Source organism: Lactuca sativa, chromosome 4 (genome assembly GCF_002870075.4).
Source record: "Lactuca sativa cultivar Salinas chromosome 4, Lsat_Salinas_v11, whole genome shotgun sequence".
Lineage (NCBI taxonomy): Eukaryota > Viridiplantae > Streptophyta > Magnoliopsida > Asterales > Asteraceae > Lactuca > Lactuca sativa.
Genome location: NC_056626.2, coordinates 409,613,889 through 409,632,931, shown reverse-complemented (window position 1 = coordinate 409,632,931; position 19,043 = coordinate 409,613,889). Strand labels below are relative to the sequence as shown.

General features: G+C 33.6%; 1 protein-coding gene across 3 annotated transcripts; it reads left to right on the top strand.

Moving 5' to 3' along the window:
* Nucleotides 1-11,033: 11,033 nt before the first annotated feature.
* On the top strand, nt 11,034-15,650 carry LOC111884225 (phytyl ester synthase 2, chloroplastic). 3 transcript variants are annotated; one of them, XM_023880539.3, is made up of 14 exons: nt 11,034-11,425; nt 11,589-11,640; nt 12,050-12,105; nt 12,351-12,509; nt 12,592-12,696; nt 12,786-12,853; nt 13,240-13,361; nt 13,449-13,557; nt 13,704-13,834; nt 13,909-14,287; nt 14,740-14,853; nt 14,962-15,047; nt 15,156-15,265; nt 15,343-15,650. In XM_023880539.3, the coding sequence occupies exons 1-14, from the start codon at nt 11,107-11,109 to the stop codon at nt 15,531-15,533; spliced, it is 2,001 nt and encodes a 666-aa protein (XP_023736307.1). In that variant the 5' UTR covers nt 11,034-11,106; the 3' UTR covers nt 15,534-15,650. The 3 variants fall into 3 exon arrangements, with proteins under 3 accessions (XP_023736307.1, XP_042757490.1, XP_042757491.1); XM_042901557.2 differs by lacking the exons at nt 11,034-11,425; nt 11,589-11,640 and adding an exon at nt 11,724-11,742; XM_042901556.2 differs by lacking the exons at nt 11,589-11,640; nt 12,050-12,105.
* Nucleotides 15,651-19,043: the final 3,393 nt, after the last annotated feature.

Below are 19,043 nucleotides of genomic sequence, written 5' to 3'. Positions count from 1 at the left end.
ATGCTTTGATAAATTCTTATCATATTTTGCTTTGGGAACAAATTCCGCAACTGTTTTCTGTAAAAGATTACTTTGATTTTAAAAACAAAGCCCAAACAAATCGGTCTTTTCTGGCCGTGAAATTGGGGATGTCATAGTCAACGAGTCTTTGTGCCAAGCGTTTGGCACTATCAAATGTAGAGGGCTTTGAAGACAATACGTTCCTCTGAAATGGAGGTAACAGTCCCCATATGTACCTCTAAATCTTCTTGCTTCCCGTGGGGACCATCCCCAGACATAGAGCCACTAGATCACTAAACCTAGTAGTGTAAGCTACTATGTCAGAGCCTTTCATAGTAAGGCCCCAAATTTCCTGCTCTAGTTTCTATACTTCGCCTTTCAGGCAGTATTCCCCCATCATCAGATCTTTCAGTGTCTCCCATCCCATTGAGTTAGCCACTGTGCGTGTAAGTGACTTGACATGGCTATTCCACCATGTGAGGGCCCTGTTGGAGAAGGTGCAAGCAGAAAATTTCACTTTTCTTCCTTCAAGGCAGGAGGAGATCTCGAAGATAGACTCTGTTTTCTCAAACCATTGTGATAAAACAATGATTCCCCCACTACCGTTAAAGGTTTTGGGTTTGCAGTTGGTGAAGTCCTTGTATGAACACTCCCTAGGGTGTCCATAACTATCTCCTTGGGTAGAGTTAATACCCGTTCCACCCCCACTAGCACCGTTAGTGTTGATCTGAGTTAAGGCTGCCGACACAGCCGCGGTCACTGCAGCTTGAAAAACTACAAGACTGAATTGTGGTGGAGGTGGTGGTGGTTGAGTTGAAGTTATTGGTGGATTGTTGTTGCAACGTATGTTTGATTTACGAGGAGGCATCTTTTAACTATGAGTTTATAAAAATGAAGATAATGGTAAGATGCCAATAGTGATTATAATGTGAGTGTTCCTTGAACTAATTTACCCTAGTTCAACATGTATTAGTTTAAGTGTTTGCAATAAAGTTCTATCATTAGAAAGTGAATGAATTTGGATAGAAACTTTTCAAGAGAATTAGATGCATGTCAATTCCATTGGTATTATAGATGTATAGAGTTTGGGAAAATTTGACCTTGAAGTAGGTCTATAACATACCAACATAGAGAAAACTTTGACTGCATAAAGACCTAGCGAAACTGTACTTGTGACGTCGGATCCTAAACATGAAATAGTAATACTAGCGTATACACATAGACTTAAGTTATATCCAAAAGAGTGACTAGGGTATGCCCTACTCGCGAGGAGTGTAGTTCTACATAGTACTAGTTCCAACCCTGGATTCAGCCAACTGGTGTTCTGTTTCCTATACACGCCTTTCCAATGCTACTTGGCACTGCCGAAGTTCTCTAACTTCGGATCGACTGGCAGTCAGTTCCCTCTGTAGTGTATCAATGTGAGTCCTTGTTAACTCCTGGTCTTCGCTCAGGTGGCAGAGGCGGATTGTATTGACTCCCGAATTAGCACTAACCTCCATGACTTGGTTGATGGCCGCTCTTCCTTGTTCATCATTGCGAGCAACACGACGAACCAAGATAGGGAGGATTCTGTCAGCTAAGCCTCCCTTGCTTAGGTTGTAGAAGCTTCGGTCCCCATTATAAGGAGGGGGTTGTCCCTATTCGTGACTCCACCTTCCCAATTTTACTGCCCATGAAGGCGTCGGGCCTTGAAAATCCTGTCGAGGGTTAGGATTTTGGGCAACTTGAGGTGGGTCATAGACCTTTGGCTCTGAGTCGAAGTCTTCTTGAACTTCCTCTTCGTTTTCTTCTTCATAAGTCTCCTCGGGGTCTTCTTGCACTGGGACCATAGGGTTATCTTCTTATGGTTCAGCTTCGAGCCATTCACCGTTCCCTTGATTGGGAAAGTACAGGCCATTCGGTAGATAAAATCCAGCCATGCTATCTAAGCAAGAATAGAGGTGTAAGAGACATATAATAGATGAATTTCTAAATAGATTTATAGGGTGATCCTTACTAGCTACTCCTATACTTATGCAGTGCATACCAGCTATATATATATAACTGAGATAGAATAGACCTTCGAATAAGTGACCTAACTCTAAGACCACAACCAAACAAGGAACAGGAAGTAAAGCGAAGATCACAGATTCTCAGTCTATAGAATCTTAATCATATATAAACTTAGCGTATCTACTTAGCAACCATAGACCTACTAGTAAGGGTCTTTTTAGTTTTCACATAAGTAAATTATAGTACCACAAAATACTCCTATAATATTTTAAGTTTACGTTAAGTTCTAGTGTTTCTTTGTAGTAAGAGTTGGTAAGTTTTAGACTTGTTGCAACACCACAACCATTCTTAGGAATATGCTAATCACTTCTCGGATAGACATAGTTGATCAGACTATATCATTCTCAGACCTGATTATATATCCCCAAGCCTACTCGTGTTGTTCAACAATCACAATACTTTTGTTATGTTCTAGTATGTATGCATGTATGTATACTTTAGTAAAATAACTTTTATATTTAAAAAGTATAACTCTTGGTCAGAGTGTTTTAATCCCATTGTATTTATAGTTTTATAGCTTTTATGGGTTGATATACTCAGTTCACTATAAACAATGCTCTGATGCCAATCTGTCACACCCCCAAACCGAGATGGAGGAAACATTCGGGGGTGGATGACGTCATGTATAGTATCATAATAATGCAGAATAGTAAAACAAGCAACACCATCCATTGCATTAATAATATAGTTAATACATGTGTGTTCTTTGTATGGTTGTATGACACCAAAATGTATAGTAAAATAAAAGACGAGTCTAGAACATCCTCCGTCTTCTCAAAACCTGTGCAAGTGTACATGTCTACTGGTTCCCTAAGAATACAAGTTATTTTGAAAAAGAGTATCAATATTTAAGTAGGTGAGTTCATAAGTATTTTGTGTCTGATGTTTGTATTTTTTTCATGAAAATGTTAGTATATTCCCAGAAAATCCTATATTTTCTAATTAAAATGAAAAGTAATCTTGTACCCAAGACCCAACTGTTTGTATGTTTTGTTCTCTTGAAATAGTGTAAAATGTATGTTTGTACTTGAAATAGTGTAAATGTATGTTTGCATATATTCGTAACTATTTTTACTAGAAAAATAGCATGCTTGTTCATGTGTGAACATTACTGTATGTATGAAATGGAAGATAATATATTTTAGTAGTTTTATTTAAGATAAAACCACTGAAGAAATGTTAGTCTTGAAAACCGAGTTATTTAGTTAATGTTTAATGTGAATGAGATAATAACCATACCTAATTGACTAGTATAATACACGATGTTCTTCAGGCGTCGAAAAAGATATGACATTTGTCACCCGTAGACCTGTCGGTCCCAACTGTATGTATATGTTTCTTGTTCTTGAAAATGAGTTGTGTACTTTGTAATGAAAAGTAATAGTATGTATGTATTGATTGATGTAATGTTTCTCTGATCTCGAAAATAGTATGAATTGATTCTCTAAACTATACCTATTATAGTTTACTAGTATGTTTCTTTGAACTGTAAATGATTTGGAGAAAAGACCCATTTGCTCAGCATATACAAATGAGTTAAGTATGTTCTTGAAACGAGTTTTAATACTCATGTGTATATTTAGCATGTATAATTATGATTTCGCCGATAGTCGAACCGATGATCCTACCCCAAGCCCACAACCAAACAAGGAACACGAGTTAAGGTAATAGCAATAGTCCTAAGTCTGTTAAAGCCTAATTATACATAAATATACAAATGAATATGTTTTTTTATATAAATAGAAATCTAAAACAATTTAAAAAGAGTTTGAAAATGGTTTTAACAATATTTATAAGCATAAGAATTCTTTTGTTTGTTTGCTTTCACATGTAAGTGTTAATACAATTATATTGTGTTTTGCTTGCATTCTCCCCCTAAAAACATTAAAAAAGGTAAATTGTATGGGTATGAACTCATCTTATGTGAGTGATTCGTTTGTAGGTTCGATATAGGTAGTTATTTCCACTAGTGAGGTCCCATAATAAAACTGTGTCCTAATAGCATTTCACGCAATATATAGGTATATAATTAGTGAAAATAATGGTAAGTAGGTTAAGAAAAACAACCTAAAATGTAAGATTTACTTACAAAATAGAAGTGTTTTGCAAGGCTGTTTTGCGTTTTCGGTCACATGAAGATTCAAGAGGTGTGTTCTTGGTGTTCTTGGTGAAACCAAGATGATTCAAGTGTTTTCGGTAGAAGATCACGAAAAAGGAAGATTATAGCTTGATGAAATGAAGAACAGTAGATGTTCTAAGCAAGATCCTAAGGAGATTTAAAGGAATATTGGATGATAGTTGAGAGGGAATGGAGAGTTTTCGGTTGAGGATCTTGAGAGCAAAGAGTGTGTTTTCGGTTAGAAGGTGTAGAAGTGAGGATATCGTTCTCGGTTTTACTATATATAGCAAGATATTATGATGTTCCACCGAGAACGAGGGTTTGTTGCCGAGGGTTCTCGGTTGAAAATGGCTTTCGATCTCGTACGTTTTCGGCCTGAAGTGAGTTTTCAGTCCAAAGTCTTGAAGCGTATGCAAGGGTTTTCGGTTCTAGCGAGACTTCTCGGATTTATGCATTTCACTTCTAATTTTTGTAACACTTCTAATAAAAGGTTTAAACACAGAGATTTTAAATCTAAACTTAATAAGATAGATCAAAACAATAAGTTTGACATTAGTTGACCCAAGTTTGACTTTTACAAGATTGAAAATAACGGGTTATCTCAGTAATTACCTACAGAATGAGATGCCCTAATTTAGTAACGGGATAACTATGGAATAGCGACAAAAGTAATTCCGTAGGTATTCTGTAGGTAATTACCTACAAAATAGCTACAAATTAGCGACGAAAGTAAATCTGTAGGTATTACGTAGGTAATTAGCTACGGACTACCGACAGAGGAAAAAAAACTACATAATAGCTACGGAATACCGACGGATTAATTAATTATTATTATTATTATTATTATTATTATTATTATTATTATTATTATTATTATTATTGTTCATTAATATTCTTGTTAAAACTTTTTTTTGATCGATTTTTTTTACATATTTAAGACACAAACAATTAAAAATCATACTCATAATACTAACAAATAATAATAGTTATAAACATAATGATAATATATAATAATGGTAACGAATGTCTTTAACATACAAACAATTAAATGTAAAAAGCTACGTTTAACACATCAATAATGTGAAATAATCACTAGTACAAAAATGGGTTATGGCCACACCAAAAAATTGTGACCATATGCTTATAGACACACTTTTTCTTTTCATCGAAAGTGTCACCGTAAGGCCGTGCCATACGACCACTTTTAAATTTAGTGACTATATCATATGAAAAACTGTGACCATAGCATAAAAGTGTGGCTATATGGTGAAGTTTTTTGTTGTAGTATATCAATTTATCCAATATTGTGACCGTAAACCCTTTCTAGACCCACATTCTAGTTATTTTAGTGACCATCTTTCATGGAACGGTCACATGAAGTTATTTTCACTATGGCGTATTAATAATAATTCCTCACACAAAAAAAATGTTCATTATGACTATTGACTATCGTTTAGAGACACAAAATTAAGCGACGCATGACCATATTCAACAAATGGCCACATGAATTTATTTTCACTATGGCGTTTTGCTGATAATTTTGTCACACAAAAATTTATTTTTTATGACTATTAACAATCTTTTAGACATACATATATTAAATTAAAGCATCACTATAAAATCATTGTAGATACACAACTAATGTTTAGCCACACAATTTTTTCATAACCATAACATTTTTTATCCTTTAGACACATCTATATTTTTCAATGCGTCTATTGATCACAATTTAGATATCGCGAATCAATGCAATCATAACCATTAGTGTTGTATCGACACACAATTTCATTCACCGTGACTACATTTACCCTATTGTGATATTACTTATAGTCATATGATTATTAAATAAACTGACATGTGTATCTTGATATTTGCATATTTAGCCTCATAATAAGTATAGATTTTTATCATTTATTAGCTAATTTATTGCATATCATGGACAAAAGATACTTAAAAGTGTTTGAATTATGTTTTCAGTCCAAAAGTGAAGCTCGGAAGCAAAAGGAAGCAGGAGAAGCGGGTGGGAGCTCGGGAATTGAATAAAGAAGAAAAACCACCAAAAGCAGCACCTACTTGGCGAGTAGGGTCGACTACTCGGCGAGTCCGATGGAATATTCGAGAAGATAAAGACTCAGAGACTCAGAGACTTATCGCATACGGGGATTAAGAGATGGACTCGGCGAGTCGGCACCTGACTCGACGAGTCGTTTCGCATATATAAAGATAACTTCTCAGATCGACATGAGGAATTCTGGAACCTTTCTGGAGAGATTAGCTACGATTGAAGAGCCAAAAGAACCCTAGAGAACGAAGATACAACCTAGAATTCAATTCCGAAGGAGATTTGAGGCAAATTCTCATCATTCTACTTAATATTTTGTTTTCCATTATGGCTAGACAATTAGAATTCGTTTATTTGCTGTTTGTTACCTCAATCATGAGCTAAAACTCTTAAACTTCTGTTTGGGGATACAAAATTGAGACAATGGTTTGATTATTGGTAGGATTAATTCAATGTTGGTGATTTTTGTTATTTTTAGCTTGCTAAAGAACCTTGTGTGTGAATGATAATTAATTTTCTGTTAATAGGAAGGTAATTAAATAGCATGAACATCTTTTGATTATCAACCTCATATGTTTATGTGACCACTTTATCATATGTCTAGGATTAATGAACATGAAACTAGAATTAATAAGAAAATTAGGTAAATTCATGTGTGAGCTTGTGTGATCATCATCAACAAGAAGTTAACTAAATGACCAAATTAGTTAACTATTGCAAGTCTAAATTAACCCGAATAATTAATCTAGTGAATTTAATTAAATTAGACAACTGATCACTGTTTGAGTTAGTTTGTTCACTAAGGGTTAGTGTAGCGAATGCGAAGCTAATCACTTGAGTCGGTAGCCAACAAAAGAGTTAATCCATTGCACTATTACCATAAAATCAACCATATGATCAATTGAGTTGAACTAAACAGAAGTTCCTTCCCATTATTGAATCTAGTTAATTCTTTGCTTTTCTAGCTTTTAGATTAAGTGATAGTTAGTAAGTTTCTAGTCTTGTAAAACTAGAGAAAACCCCTACTTATTAATTAATTTAGATAAAATTAGTTTTTAGTTTTAATTTACCGTTCTCTGTGTTCGATACCCTACTTAATTAGCTATACCACAATTGATAGGTTCATTGCCTTTGTGTGTTTATTTCATATCTTTTCTGAGATACATAAATTTTCAATGTGGTATTTCTTTTACTTTTAGTTACATATGTTTAACTAAAAGTGACCGTAAAACACTTGTAGACGCATATTGAGTTTCTATCATGACTATTATTAACCCTTTAGTCACACGACACATTTTTTTAAAGTAACTATTATATAAATTTTAGTGATAAAACATAATATAACATGACGATAAAATTATTATATACACATGGAATAAAAAGCAATGTTAAATAAATGTAACCATAAATGGACAATGTGAAACGCCAAAAAAGATCAATAGTAATAACAATGCAAAAGAAAATTCTCATATATAATTTCCCTAGTTAAAAGGTAAAAATCATTGTAATCAAAACAAGTTTACTTAAATATGCTAAAGAAATGAAAAAAGGCATAAACCAAAAACTAGATTTTTTCAGTCTTGTTGAAAGTGCTTCTTGTATGCTTGTCAATGCTATCTCTCGTTATAAAACTTTTTTTTTTTGCTTCTTGGAGCTTTTACGTTCGTCATTTTGAGTTGATCTCTTACGTGGCACCTGTAGCAACATTAAACCAAATTTAAATAACTAATAATTTAAAAGACTAATTTCCAAAGGAAAAAGTTTTAATGCATCAAGTAGTTAATAGAAGAAACAAACATTTTCATCACATTTGACAAGATATTTTGGCCATGCAACAAAAGTTTTATGTGCCTCCTCAACTGTTTTGATATGGTAAAAATGCAGCTCCCTTTATGACTTCATCAATTGATACTTTATAACATTCGTCTTGAAGTGGAACTCCATGAATGACTTGTCTTTCTGAAGACATGTAAACTGTACCATAAGCAACGTGGCTTCTGTTATTTGGATATTGTAGAATGCACTTCATCGTCTTCATTGTCTACAATGATTACACATATTTAGATAAAAATAATAAACATATATTTATATTTTCATTTTAAAATACATATATGTGGGAGTTTTGGTGAATGAGTATCTTTTGTTTTTGGATATGAATTTGTAGTCGCACTCTTAGATTCAACAGTTATTTTGATGGTTTTTGCCTTTACCTAGAAGACAATATTCAATAATATATGGAAATCAGAAAATACTACAAAAATATTAAAATCAATGAATTTTTTAAATTAATTACTTACAAAATACTACAAAAAAAATATTAAAATCAATGAATTTGTCAAATAATTACTTACTCGTATAACTGGTTCATTTGTCTATGCTTTATCTGTCATAGGTGCTTTCTCTATGATAGTATTAGTAGCAAGAGTGACATGAGATTCAACATTATTGTCCACTGAAAAGATTTACAAAACTGAAGGAAAATGGTCAATTTATGCAATAAATTCATTTTGCAGAAACAATAACAATTCACTTACTTGTGTTGGAGATTGATTCAGATGAGATGGTAGATTTGGTATCATTGTTCCTTGTGATTCAAGATGAGCTAAAACTAGCTTTAGTGTTTTATCTTGTTCTCTCGCCTTTGTTGACAACACTTTAAGTTCTCTATCTTTTTTCTAAAGATCAAGTCTCTCATATTGTAGTTCAAACTTTAGGTCCGCAATTTGTTCTTTTGAAGATCCTTTGGTTCTAGGAATACTGAAATATCTACTGGCAGTCACTCCTATGCCAACCCCTTTTAAGAATCCACCATTATCCTTACTAAAGACTAGTGACATGGCATCCATCCCAGGATCAAGCTTCACATCTCCATCTTTAATTTGTTTTTCATGTTCCACCTGTACACAAAATGATATCAAAATAACACCGTCAACATTTATTTAACAAGTCACATTTATTACAGTAATCAATCAACAAAGGAGAAAGTTTCAATAACTTACTAGTTTTTCTGCCATAAGTTTTATATTAGCATCTTCAATTTCGTCTACTTTGTTTTCACGTCCTTTACATTAATGACCGGGGTGACATTTCATCTTTGGCAAGTACTTTATTATTTATATACCAATCATTTTAGTTATTTTAAGAAAGTAATTAATATATATTAAATGCCGAAGTTCTAATTAATGCTCATTATATCTTTAAATCTAATATGCATTAATTACTTTATTAAAATAACTAAAATAATTGACCCAAAATCAATGCACACAATAGATAGTTAGAATAATATAACATAACCATATATATATATATATATATATATATATATATATATATATATATATATATATATATATATATATATATATATATAGGTTTAGGTTCATTTGAGACCATTCTAATTTTGTGAGACCGTGAGACCAAATCTAAAAATAATTTTAAAATGCAAAATAAATGGAAAAATCCAAAAATTCTTTTTTTAAATGTTATTTTCGGAACTTGAATTAACTAAAAAAAATATAAAAAAAATATAAAAAAAATAAAAAAAAATAAAAAAAAATCCGTTTTTTTTTTTTGAAAAATACGTGAAATATTCTAAATAGAATATTTCACTGACATATTCTAAAAAATAATTTTAAAATGCAAAATAAATGGAAAAATCTAAAAATTCTTTTTTTAAATATTATTTTCGGAACTTGAATTAACTAAAAAAAATTAAAAAAAATAAAAAAAAATTCTTTTTTTTTTGAAAAACACGTGAAATATTCTAAATAGAATATTACACTGTACATATTCTAAAAATAATTTTAAAATGCAAAATAAATGGAAAAATCAAAAAATTCATTTTTAAATATTATTTTCGGAACATGAATTAACTAAAAAAAATAAAACAAAAATAAAAAAAAATAAACAAATGCGTCTCACGGTCTCACAAAATATAAGTGGTCTCAAATGAACCTAACCCTATATATATATATATATATATATATATATATATATATATATATATATATATATATATATATATATATATTTCGAAGTAGTACACCAAAGTTGAAAAAAGATATATAAATATAAAAATAAGAAGGGTTTGAATAGGGATGGCAAAAAAGCCCGAACCCGATGGGGAAACCCGAAACCCGATGATTTCGGGTCGGGTAACGGGTCGTTATCGGGTTTTTTATCGGGTTCGGGGCAGGGAGTGGGTTATCCTCGCCCCGACCCGCCCCGCCCCGATTATATATATATATATATATATATATATATATATATATATATATATATATATATATATATATATATATATATATATATATATATATATATATAATGCTCAAAAAATTTTGCTGTTAATTGTATGCGTTCAAATATAAAATACTTATTGTGGACAAATTTTTTAGTTATTAACAATCTGGTGTTAATGATCATTTTTATGTGTTTTGACGTATTAAACAAAACTTAAATCAAATAATTTTTAATATAACGTCCAGTTTATTTTATTAAAGTGATGCATCATGTTTTTAATTTAAAAGAGTTGCTAGAACATGTATATTTTATAAGACATTGGGGTACCCTAAAAGAGAATAAAGATTTCGTTATCAATTGTTGTAAACCCGATAAGATACCCGAAACCCGATGGGGAAACCCGAAACCCAATGGGGCGCCCCGATAAGATACCCGAAAGTTATCGGGGCGGGTTTGGGAATCCATGCCCCGCCCCGAACCCGCCCCATTGCCATTCCTAGGTTTGAATTTGGTGATAAAAGTAAATCGAGAAAAGAATAAAAGAAAACCAATAGAAAAAAGGTTAAGTGGGGGCAATTGCGATTTATGTAAACAACCATCAGTTTCCAGTTTCCACTACACACCATCCATGGCCATGGCCACCACTCGAAACCTTTCTTCTTACTCCCCTTTCCTTGTATTGCCTACCACCACCACCGCAGCATCTCCTGCTATGTTTCAATCTAATCCTACTACTAGTATTAGTATTAGAGCTTTACTCACCACTCCGCCTGCGTCTATTTCTCATTCACGTCCTCAAATTCTAAACATTCCTACCAAAACCAATCAATTGCTTTACTTGGAACACTCCAAACATACACAACGGGAACCTCCTCGTTGGTTTTCTCCGTTGGACTCCTTCTCTTCCTCTCGATTGCCCAACTCCCCTCTTCTCCTCTATTTACCAGGTACACATCTTTATATGAATATATGAATGGAACAGCCAAAAGTTTAATCTACTATATATATATATATATATATATATATATATATATATATATATATATATATATATATATATATATATATATATATATATATATATATATATATATATATATATATTCACAGGTATTGGTGGAAGTGGACTCGGCCTTTCTTTGCATCATCCAAGACTTGGAGAGTAAGTCCTGCTCCTGCGGATTTATCCGATCCAAATGATCGATTATACATCCTCCACACTCACTCCACTTTTGTATTGTTCATCCCATCCCTAACTAATTTGGTATAAAATGCCTCTTCATCTCTTCATCTTAATTGTAATGGTCTTCTAAGGCTTAATCATATCAGATTTGGTCTGGTGCTTGATAGTGGAACTGGTACTCTGTTAACTTATTAGTTATTACGAATTTATCCCTGACCCCGTCCCCTAAATTGAAGGAACTGCTAATGAAATTGAATACCACGAGAGAGAGTATTCATAAATATATTTGAATATGACATTTGTTCTAGGTTCCTTCTTATAAAATATATAAACGGTGGATGCACAGCATTGACTAATTTTTGCTTTATTCCTTCCCTGACAAATGTAGGATGTTTGATATATGGTGCCTGCATATACCTGCTACAGATAGAACACCATTCCCAGGTCTTTTTCCATTAATTTCATTAATAACTTTTAGATATATCAATTAGCAAGCAGTGTACATGAGTTGGATATATAGAATGTGCACTTTCGCCATTCTACAGGGACAGAGGCCTGTTAACACATAATACAAACACTCTTCTAGTACGTACTAACTCCTAACATAGAAAATGCATCATATATAATCTTGTTATCCATGACATATATTGTAATCTATCTTGTACTAACTAAATCATGATTTGGTTCAGAACTAGTGAAGCTGGTTGAAAGCACTGTTAAGTCCGAGCATTGCCAATCGCCTGAAAGGCCAATATATCTCGTGGGCCAGTCTTTTGGGGCTTGCCTTGCACTTTCTGTTGCTGCACGCAATCCTGAGATTGATATTCTCTTAGTTTTGGCCAACTCAGGTGTGTGTGTGTTTCAGCTGATCAAAATTTTCTTTTTTCCACCATTAACATATGCGGTTAACAGTGTCTGTCTCCTTTGCAGCTACATGTTTCAATGGGTCACAGTTTCGTCCATTGATACCCTTGTTAGAAGCCATGCCAAAGGAACTTGGTGCCAGCCTGCATGATATGCTTAATCTGATCACATGTAATTTCTTGAAAGCTATATATGTTTTTTTAGGGTCATAAAAAGATAAAGATTGTGTAAAAAATGAGTTATTTTTCTTTTACCTACAGGCATGGCTACACAACAAAGAGATACAGGGCTCTCTGAGGCTCTTGTAGCAATGTTCTCCGACCTTCCTGTAAGCTTTAAATAAAACTTAACAGAATCTGGCCGGTCTTCCTCTTATTATATATATTGGATATAATTATTAACTTCAAGTGTTAGTTATTTTTAGATAATGATAACAGCTCTTTTTGTGCTATATTCATCTGTAATTGTGTTTGTGAAACAAAAAACAAGAAATTTGAGATGAACAAGAATTGTCTTTACTATGATGAAATACGTACAAGCCAAAATTGGAATGTAAAAACAGTCTGGACATCTATAATAACAAATGGGTCAAAACTATGTTTTTGGCTGTTGCCTCATTTCCATAACTAGCCTGCCCCTAGATTTAAGCCTTATTTTGAGTATTATAAGTGAAGTAAAAAGCTCACAAGATTGATGGATTGGTTGATGTTACAGGGCCTAGCTGAAGTATTATCCATGGAGACGCTTGTATGGAAATTGAAGTTGCTTGATTCAGCTTGTTCCTACACCAATTCACGACTCCATGCTGTCAAAGCTCAGACACTTATTCTCTCCAGGTTCATTTTCAATTTTTTTAAACTCTAACGCTCCCTGCTTTCTTTTTTTTTTTTTTAATTTATTTATTAATTTTCACATCTTTTCAGTGGTAAGGATCAATTGTTACCAAGTCGACAGGAAGGCCAAAGACTTCATCGTCTACTACCAAAATCTGACATTCGTATATTTGAGGACAGTGGTCACGTGCTCTTTATGGTAGTAAAGCAATCCATCCAAATATATATATATATATATATATATATATATATATATATATATATATATATATATATATATATATATATATATATATATATATATATATATATATATAAATGCTAAATTATATCTAAATTTGACAGGAGCAAGATCATGACTTGGTTACTACTCTAAAAGGCACCAGTTTTTATCGCCGTACAAGAAATGTTGATTACGTATTAGATTACTTGCCACCAACCCCTTACGAGTTTCAGAAAGCAAGAGAATCACACAGGTACCTCAACTCAAGTTGACTATAGTCTATATACATGATATTGGCATGTTCCCTTAATTATGATATGCAAGCAGATTTGTGGAGGCAGCTTTCTCTCCTGTGATGCTGTCGACTTTGGAAAATGGGAAGATAGTTAGAGGGCTCTCAGGGATACCTTCAAAAGATGAGGGTCCGGTTTTATTTGTTGGGTACCACATGATGCTAGGGCTTGAATTGGCTCCCTTAATTGCTCGTATTTTTTCTGAGAGAGGGGTACTTGTGCGAGGGGTAGCTCATCCAATGATTTTTAAGAAACAGAAACAAGGAGGGAGATTGCCTGATATATCACAATATGATACATACAGGCTTATGGGAGCAGTTCCTGTCTCACCAACTAACCTCTTTAAACTCTTCAAAACAAACTCCCATATACTTCTCTATCCAGGTGGCATGCGTGAAGCTCTTCACAGAAAGGTAAGGCTGCGTTTAATTACGGTTTTCAGTTTTCATTGGAAAATTTAGAAAATTAGAAAACCGTGGTGGTAGGGTGGGGGTGGGCGGGGTGGGTGGAGTGGTGGTGGAGGCGGTGGTGGGGGCGGCGGAGGTGGCAGTGGAAAACAATGATTATTGGGGTGGGTGTTTATATTTTTGAAATTAGAAAAATATGGAAAACAATGATTATTGGTTTTCCAAAATTTTCTAAGTTTTTTGTATTGGAAAACCGAAAATTTTTATTTTCGGTGAAAAATTTAGAAAAATTGTTGAACTAAACACGTTTTCAAAATGCTCATTTTTCTTGGAAATTTTTTCTGGAAAACAACTCATTTTTACGTAACTAAACGCACCCTAATATTCTTTTATTTATTTATTTATTTATTTATTTGTAAGTAATATAAAATCTATGTTTTCTGGTGTTTCTTTTTCAGGGTGAGGAGTATCAATTATTCTGGCCAGACCAGTCTGAGTTTGTGAGGATGGCTGCTATGTTTGGAGCCAAAATCATACCTTTTGGTGTTGTTGGAGAAGATGATATTGGTGAGGTACGTGGACTTTTTTTTTTTTTTTTTTTTTTTTTTTTTTTTGTGAATTTGCTCACCTCACATATTCTATTATTTTTAGCACAACTTACGGGAATTTGGTTTGTTCAGTTGATTTTTGACTATGAGGACCAAATGAAGATTCCATATCTCAGACAATTTATACAGGAATTAACTGATGAGGCCGTGCAGCTTAGGTATCCAACTATACATAAATATCCATCATACTTTTTATTTGTTAGTTTCTTGAAATGATTCTATATATTCTTTAATGTGATGACTGATGACTGATGCTACTACTACAGGAGTAATGTTGAAGGTGAAGTAGCAAACCAAGATGTACACTTTCCAGTGATGCGTCCCAAACTACCTGGGAGGTTTTATTATCTTTTTGGAAACCCAATTGAAACAAAAGGTATGTAATGTTATGCTATGTTATGTTCATAAGGAAATTATTTACATTTTTTTTCCCGAATGGTCGTTGGTTTGCAGGGAGACAGCAGGAGCTAAGGAACAGGGACAAGGCACATGAGTTGTATGTAGAGGTGAAGTCGGAGGTAGAAAGGTGTCTATCTTATCTAAAAGAGAAAAGACGGAATGATCCTTATCGGAGTATATTATCACGTTTGGTTTACCAGCTCACACATGGCCCTGAATCTGAAATCCCAACATTTGAACCCTAAAATTCATTTACTTATCACAATTTATACAAATCATATTCATACAGGACTTGTGCTACGTATGGTTTACAAGCTTACGATTTGAAAGATAAAACTCTAAAATCCTAAAACTTATGCTCATGTTGCACATATCCATTTTGAAAGATAAAACCCAAAAATTTAATAGGAGAATAAGCACCTTACGTCTTACGATCCAGAACGCTAAGAGCTAAGGTTGGTGATGTTGTAAAGCGAATGCTACTGAATCTTCATTGATCGAAAGTGTAATTTGGGATTGCTTCAGCTGTGTTTTTATTTTGAAAGAGATGCAAAAACCCAATCATGCCCTCATCATAATAGTTTAATAAAATTTACAAAAATACCAGTGTTTCAAAAATTAGTTGAACCCGTCTGACGAATGGTTTCGGTAATAAAATCATGAACAAAGGAACATAGACATACATCAATTATAATATGAATATAGGAATATAAAGATTATCATGGAACATAGACACATGAACATAAAAATTACAATCCAACAGACACAATAAAATCATGAACATAGAAATATAGACATGAATATAAAAATTGCAATCCAACAAAGAGACACATACATGTACAATGTCAGGAAGATCAGCTAGGTAATTCAGAAAAATTGAACACAATTCGTTTTTTTCTTTTGGAGAAAATGGTTTTTGGAGGAGTTGATTGTGGGACGACACTCAATTTGGAGAAATTGAAAACACACACATGGTACAATGATAGGCGGGCATTCAAACAACGTTCATTTTCAGAAGGACAACATCTGATGCTCGAACGAGATAACTTGATGGTTGATCGTTATTGAATCTGCATTAGAATGTGTTTGTGTGAAAGGACTAATCCAAGTCCAATACACCAGTTTAAACGTTGTTTACCAATTCTCTGACGCTAGTTCAAATCGATTTTTTTAGAAACCGTTTGCTTCTATGTCCATCTTTCCTTAGTTCCCTATCCGAACTGATTTTTATAACATTGAATATTGCCTTATAAATCTTATGTATTTATGTAATGATCAAAGGTTTAAGATGTTTAGGGTTGTTTAGTAGGATCTGAACTTTTCAGATCTGAATTTTTAAGTGGCTTGATATTTTTAAGATGTGAACTTTTAAGTGGCTCGAAATCAGATGTTTTATATGCAAGACAAACATAGCTATAAGACTGGAACTTTGAATGACATTCATTCAAAGGCTGAGCTTTGCAGAACTAATTCAAAGAATGAAGTTAAGCTTCTGTCCGATATACTAAAGTGGTGGATCATAACTCAGACTATTTTGCTTGGTTGTGGTCCTCAAATTTTTGCAGAGAGTACATGAAGACTTATTTCGCGACTCGACACAAAGGGGAAGATTGTTAGGTCTTAGAGTTTATAGTATGTTGTGTTAGTCTGTTGCGAAAGTTGTTATTGTAATACCTTAGTCTTTGACGTAATGTTCTAATTGTATGTTAGGTTTCGGAATGTAAACACCTTAGATTTCGAAGTGACCTTTTGCTTAACTGTTATACAGCCTGACACTGCCTAGGTGTCATGACCTTAATAATTATTCTCTAACTGACTCCTTTTTTGTCAACCTTTAAATAGGGAGGTTAGTTAGAAGGCAGAGTAAGTCTTTTTTAAGTTCTTACACTCAAAACTTATAATCGAGCTTTCTTACTCTAAATCAAATTAGAAAACTATTTACATTCTCTTGTTATTCTTTCTTTCACTCAATAATGTTTTCAAACATTTTGAATTGGTAAATCGATCCTATAAGTGGTATCAGAGCAGGAAATCTTTGAGTCTAATTCAAATCATTGAATTTTCCTGTGTTCGTCGAGTTCTTCATTCGTCATATTTGATTTTTCTAGATCTCTTCCACATTTGCAATTTGATATAGAAATCCTTATCGAAAACTCATTTTGATTTGAATTTTGTATTTCACTCATTGATTTGATCTATTGTTCAGTTTCCTTAAAATCATGGCAACAGAAGACTCTCATATCGTTGTGTTCAATCTGTCGAGCAGTATTAGGTCTAATACTAGAGTTCCAACTCTCTTTCGTGATGATTATGAAGTGTGGGTACTTTATTTTGAAGATTACATTTCTGGTATTGAGAAGCATGGTTCTTATATTTGGAAATCAATAACTAAAGGTCCACATTTATTTTTAAGACGAAGGAATATGTTTACTCCCTTGCAGATTATGAAAAACTTATTAATAAGTATAATGACATGACCAATGAATAGAAATAGAAACTTTAAAATGACTTGAAGGCAAAAAGAGAATTTCGTTTCACTCTTGCTCCAAAAACATTCAAACAAGTAGGTTCATGCAAAATTGCTAATGATATTTGGAAGCATCTTGTAACACCCAATTTCAGGATGTTTCTTATTTCAGGATTTTGGGTCATAATTCAATTATGCAAATTTCTTCGACTTCAAGGGAATTAAAGTTTAGACCTTGTTGGATGCTAATTAAGTGATTTACGCCCTTCATTTGTGCTTTGAACCAAAGGGTAAAATGGGAATGTGATATTTCGAACTTCTTGCACGAATTAATGAATTTTAGTTGGTTTATTTTTATTCAAAAGTAATTAGATAGAACCGTAGGACTTGTGAATAACTTCGCGTGCATATAAAGATATCCGAAACCGGAATTGTAACGAAGAAGCTATGATTGTTTGTAGTTGGAATGGATTTGGGTAAAAACCCATCACCACAGGGTATAGAGCAGATCTCCACGACGTGGTGATCACCACAGACTGGAAACAGGTTCCACGAAGTGCACGCTTGGGAACCCAAGCCCATGATTTTTGGTGTTTCCAACGTATTTAAATGTAAGGTTCTGCATTTTTGGGCATTTTATCAACCTCCATCACCTCTTGTGTAAAACCCCGTTTATTTATTAAATAAATAGATAAAATTTATGAAAGAGTAGTAGCCCTGAAATCCATATTATTCAACGAGATGTTGGTTTTCGGAGCCAAATGTTATAATTTTAGAAGTTGGGGGTTAAAAGTGTAAGCTCTGGATTTAATTTGAAAATGATTTCAGAAGTCGGGGTGCGTTTGGTAATTACTGGGCTTGGATTGAAAAGAATTTTGAAATGTTGAGGGTTAATTGATAACTTATGGGACTTGAATTGTTAAGAATTTATAATGTTGGGGGCTATGTTGTAACTTATAGACCTAAGTGAGAAGAAATTGAGAAGGAGGGACTAAAAGTGAAATTTGGGCTTAAGTTGGAATTGGGCGGGGTCATAACCCGTCACCCTTCTTCTTGGCATCCATTTAAAAGCATGGCTTCAAACAACCCTAACCCTAGGACCATTTTTCAGCCGCCACATCTCGTCTCCAGCCGCCACCACCGCACCTTCGTGTTTTGCCGACCAGGTGAGACCGGCGAGTTCCAGCCGACTGTCGCCGCTGCTTCGCCATCCAAAGCCACAGCCGCTGCTGGTGACGTCGTGGGTAGCCGAGGGAGGCTGTTGAAGATCGGGGATGGGATCGTAGGT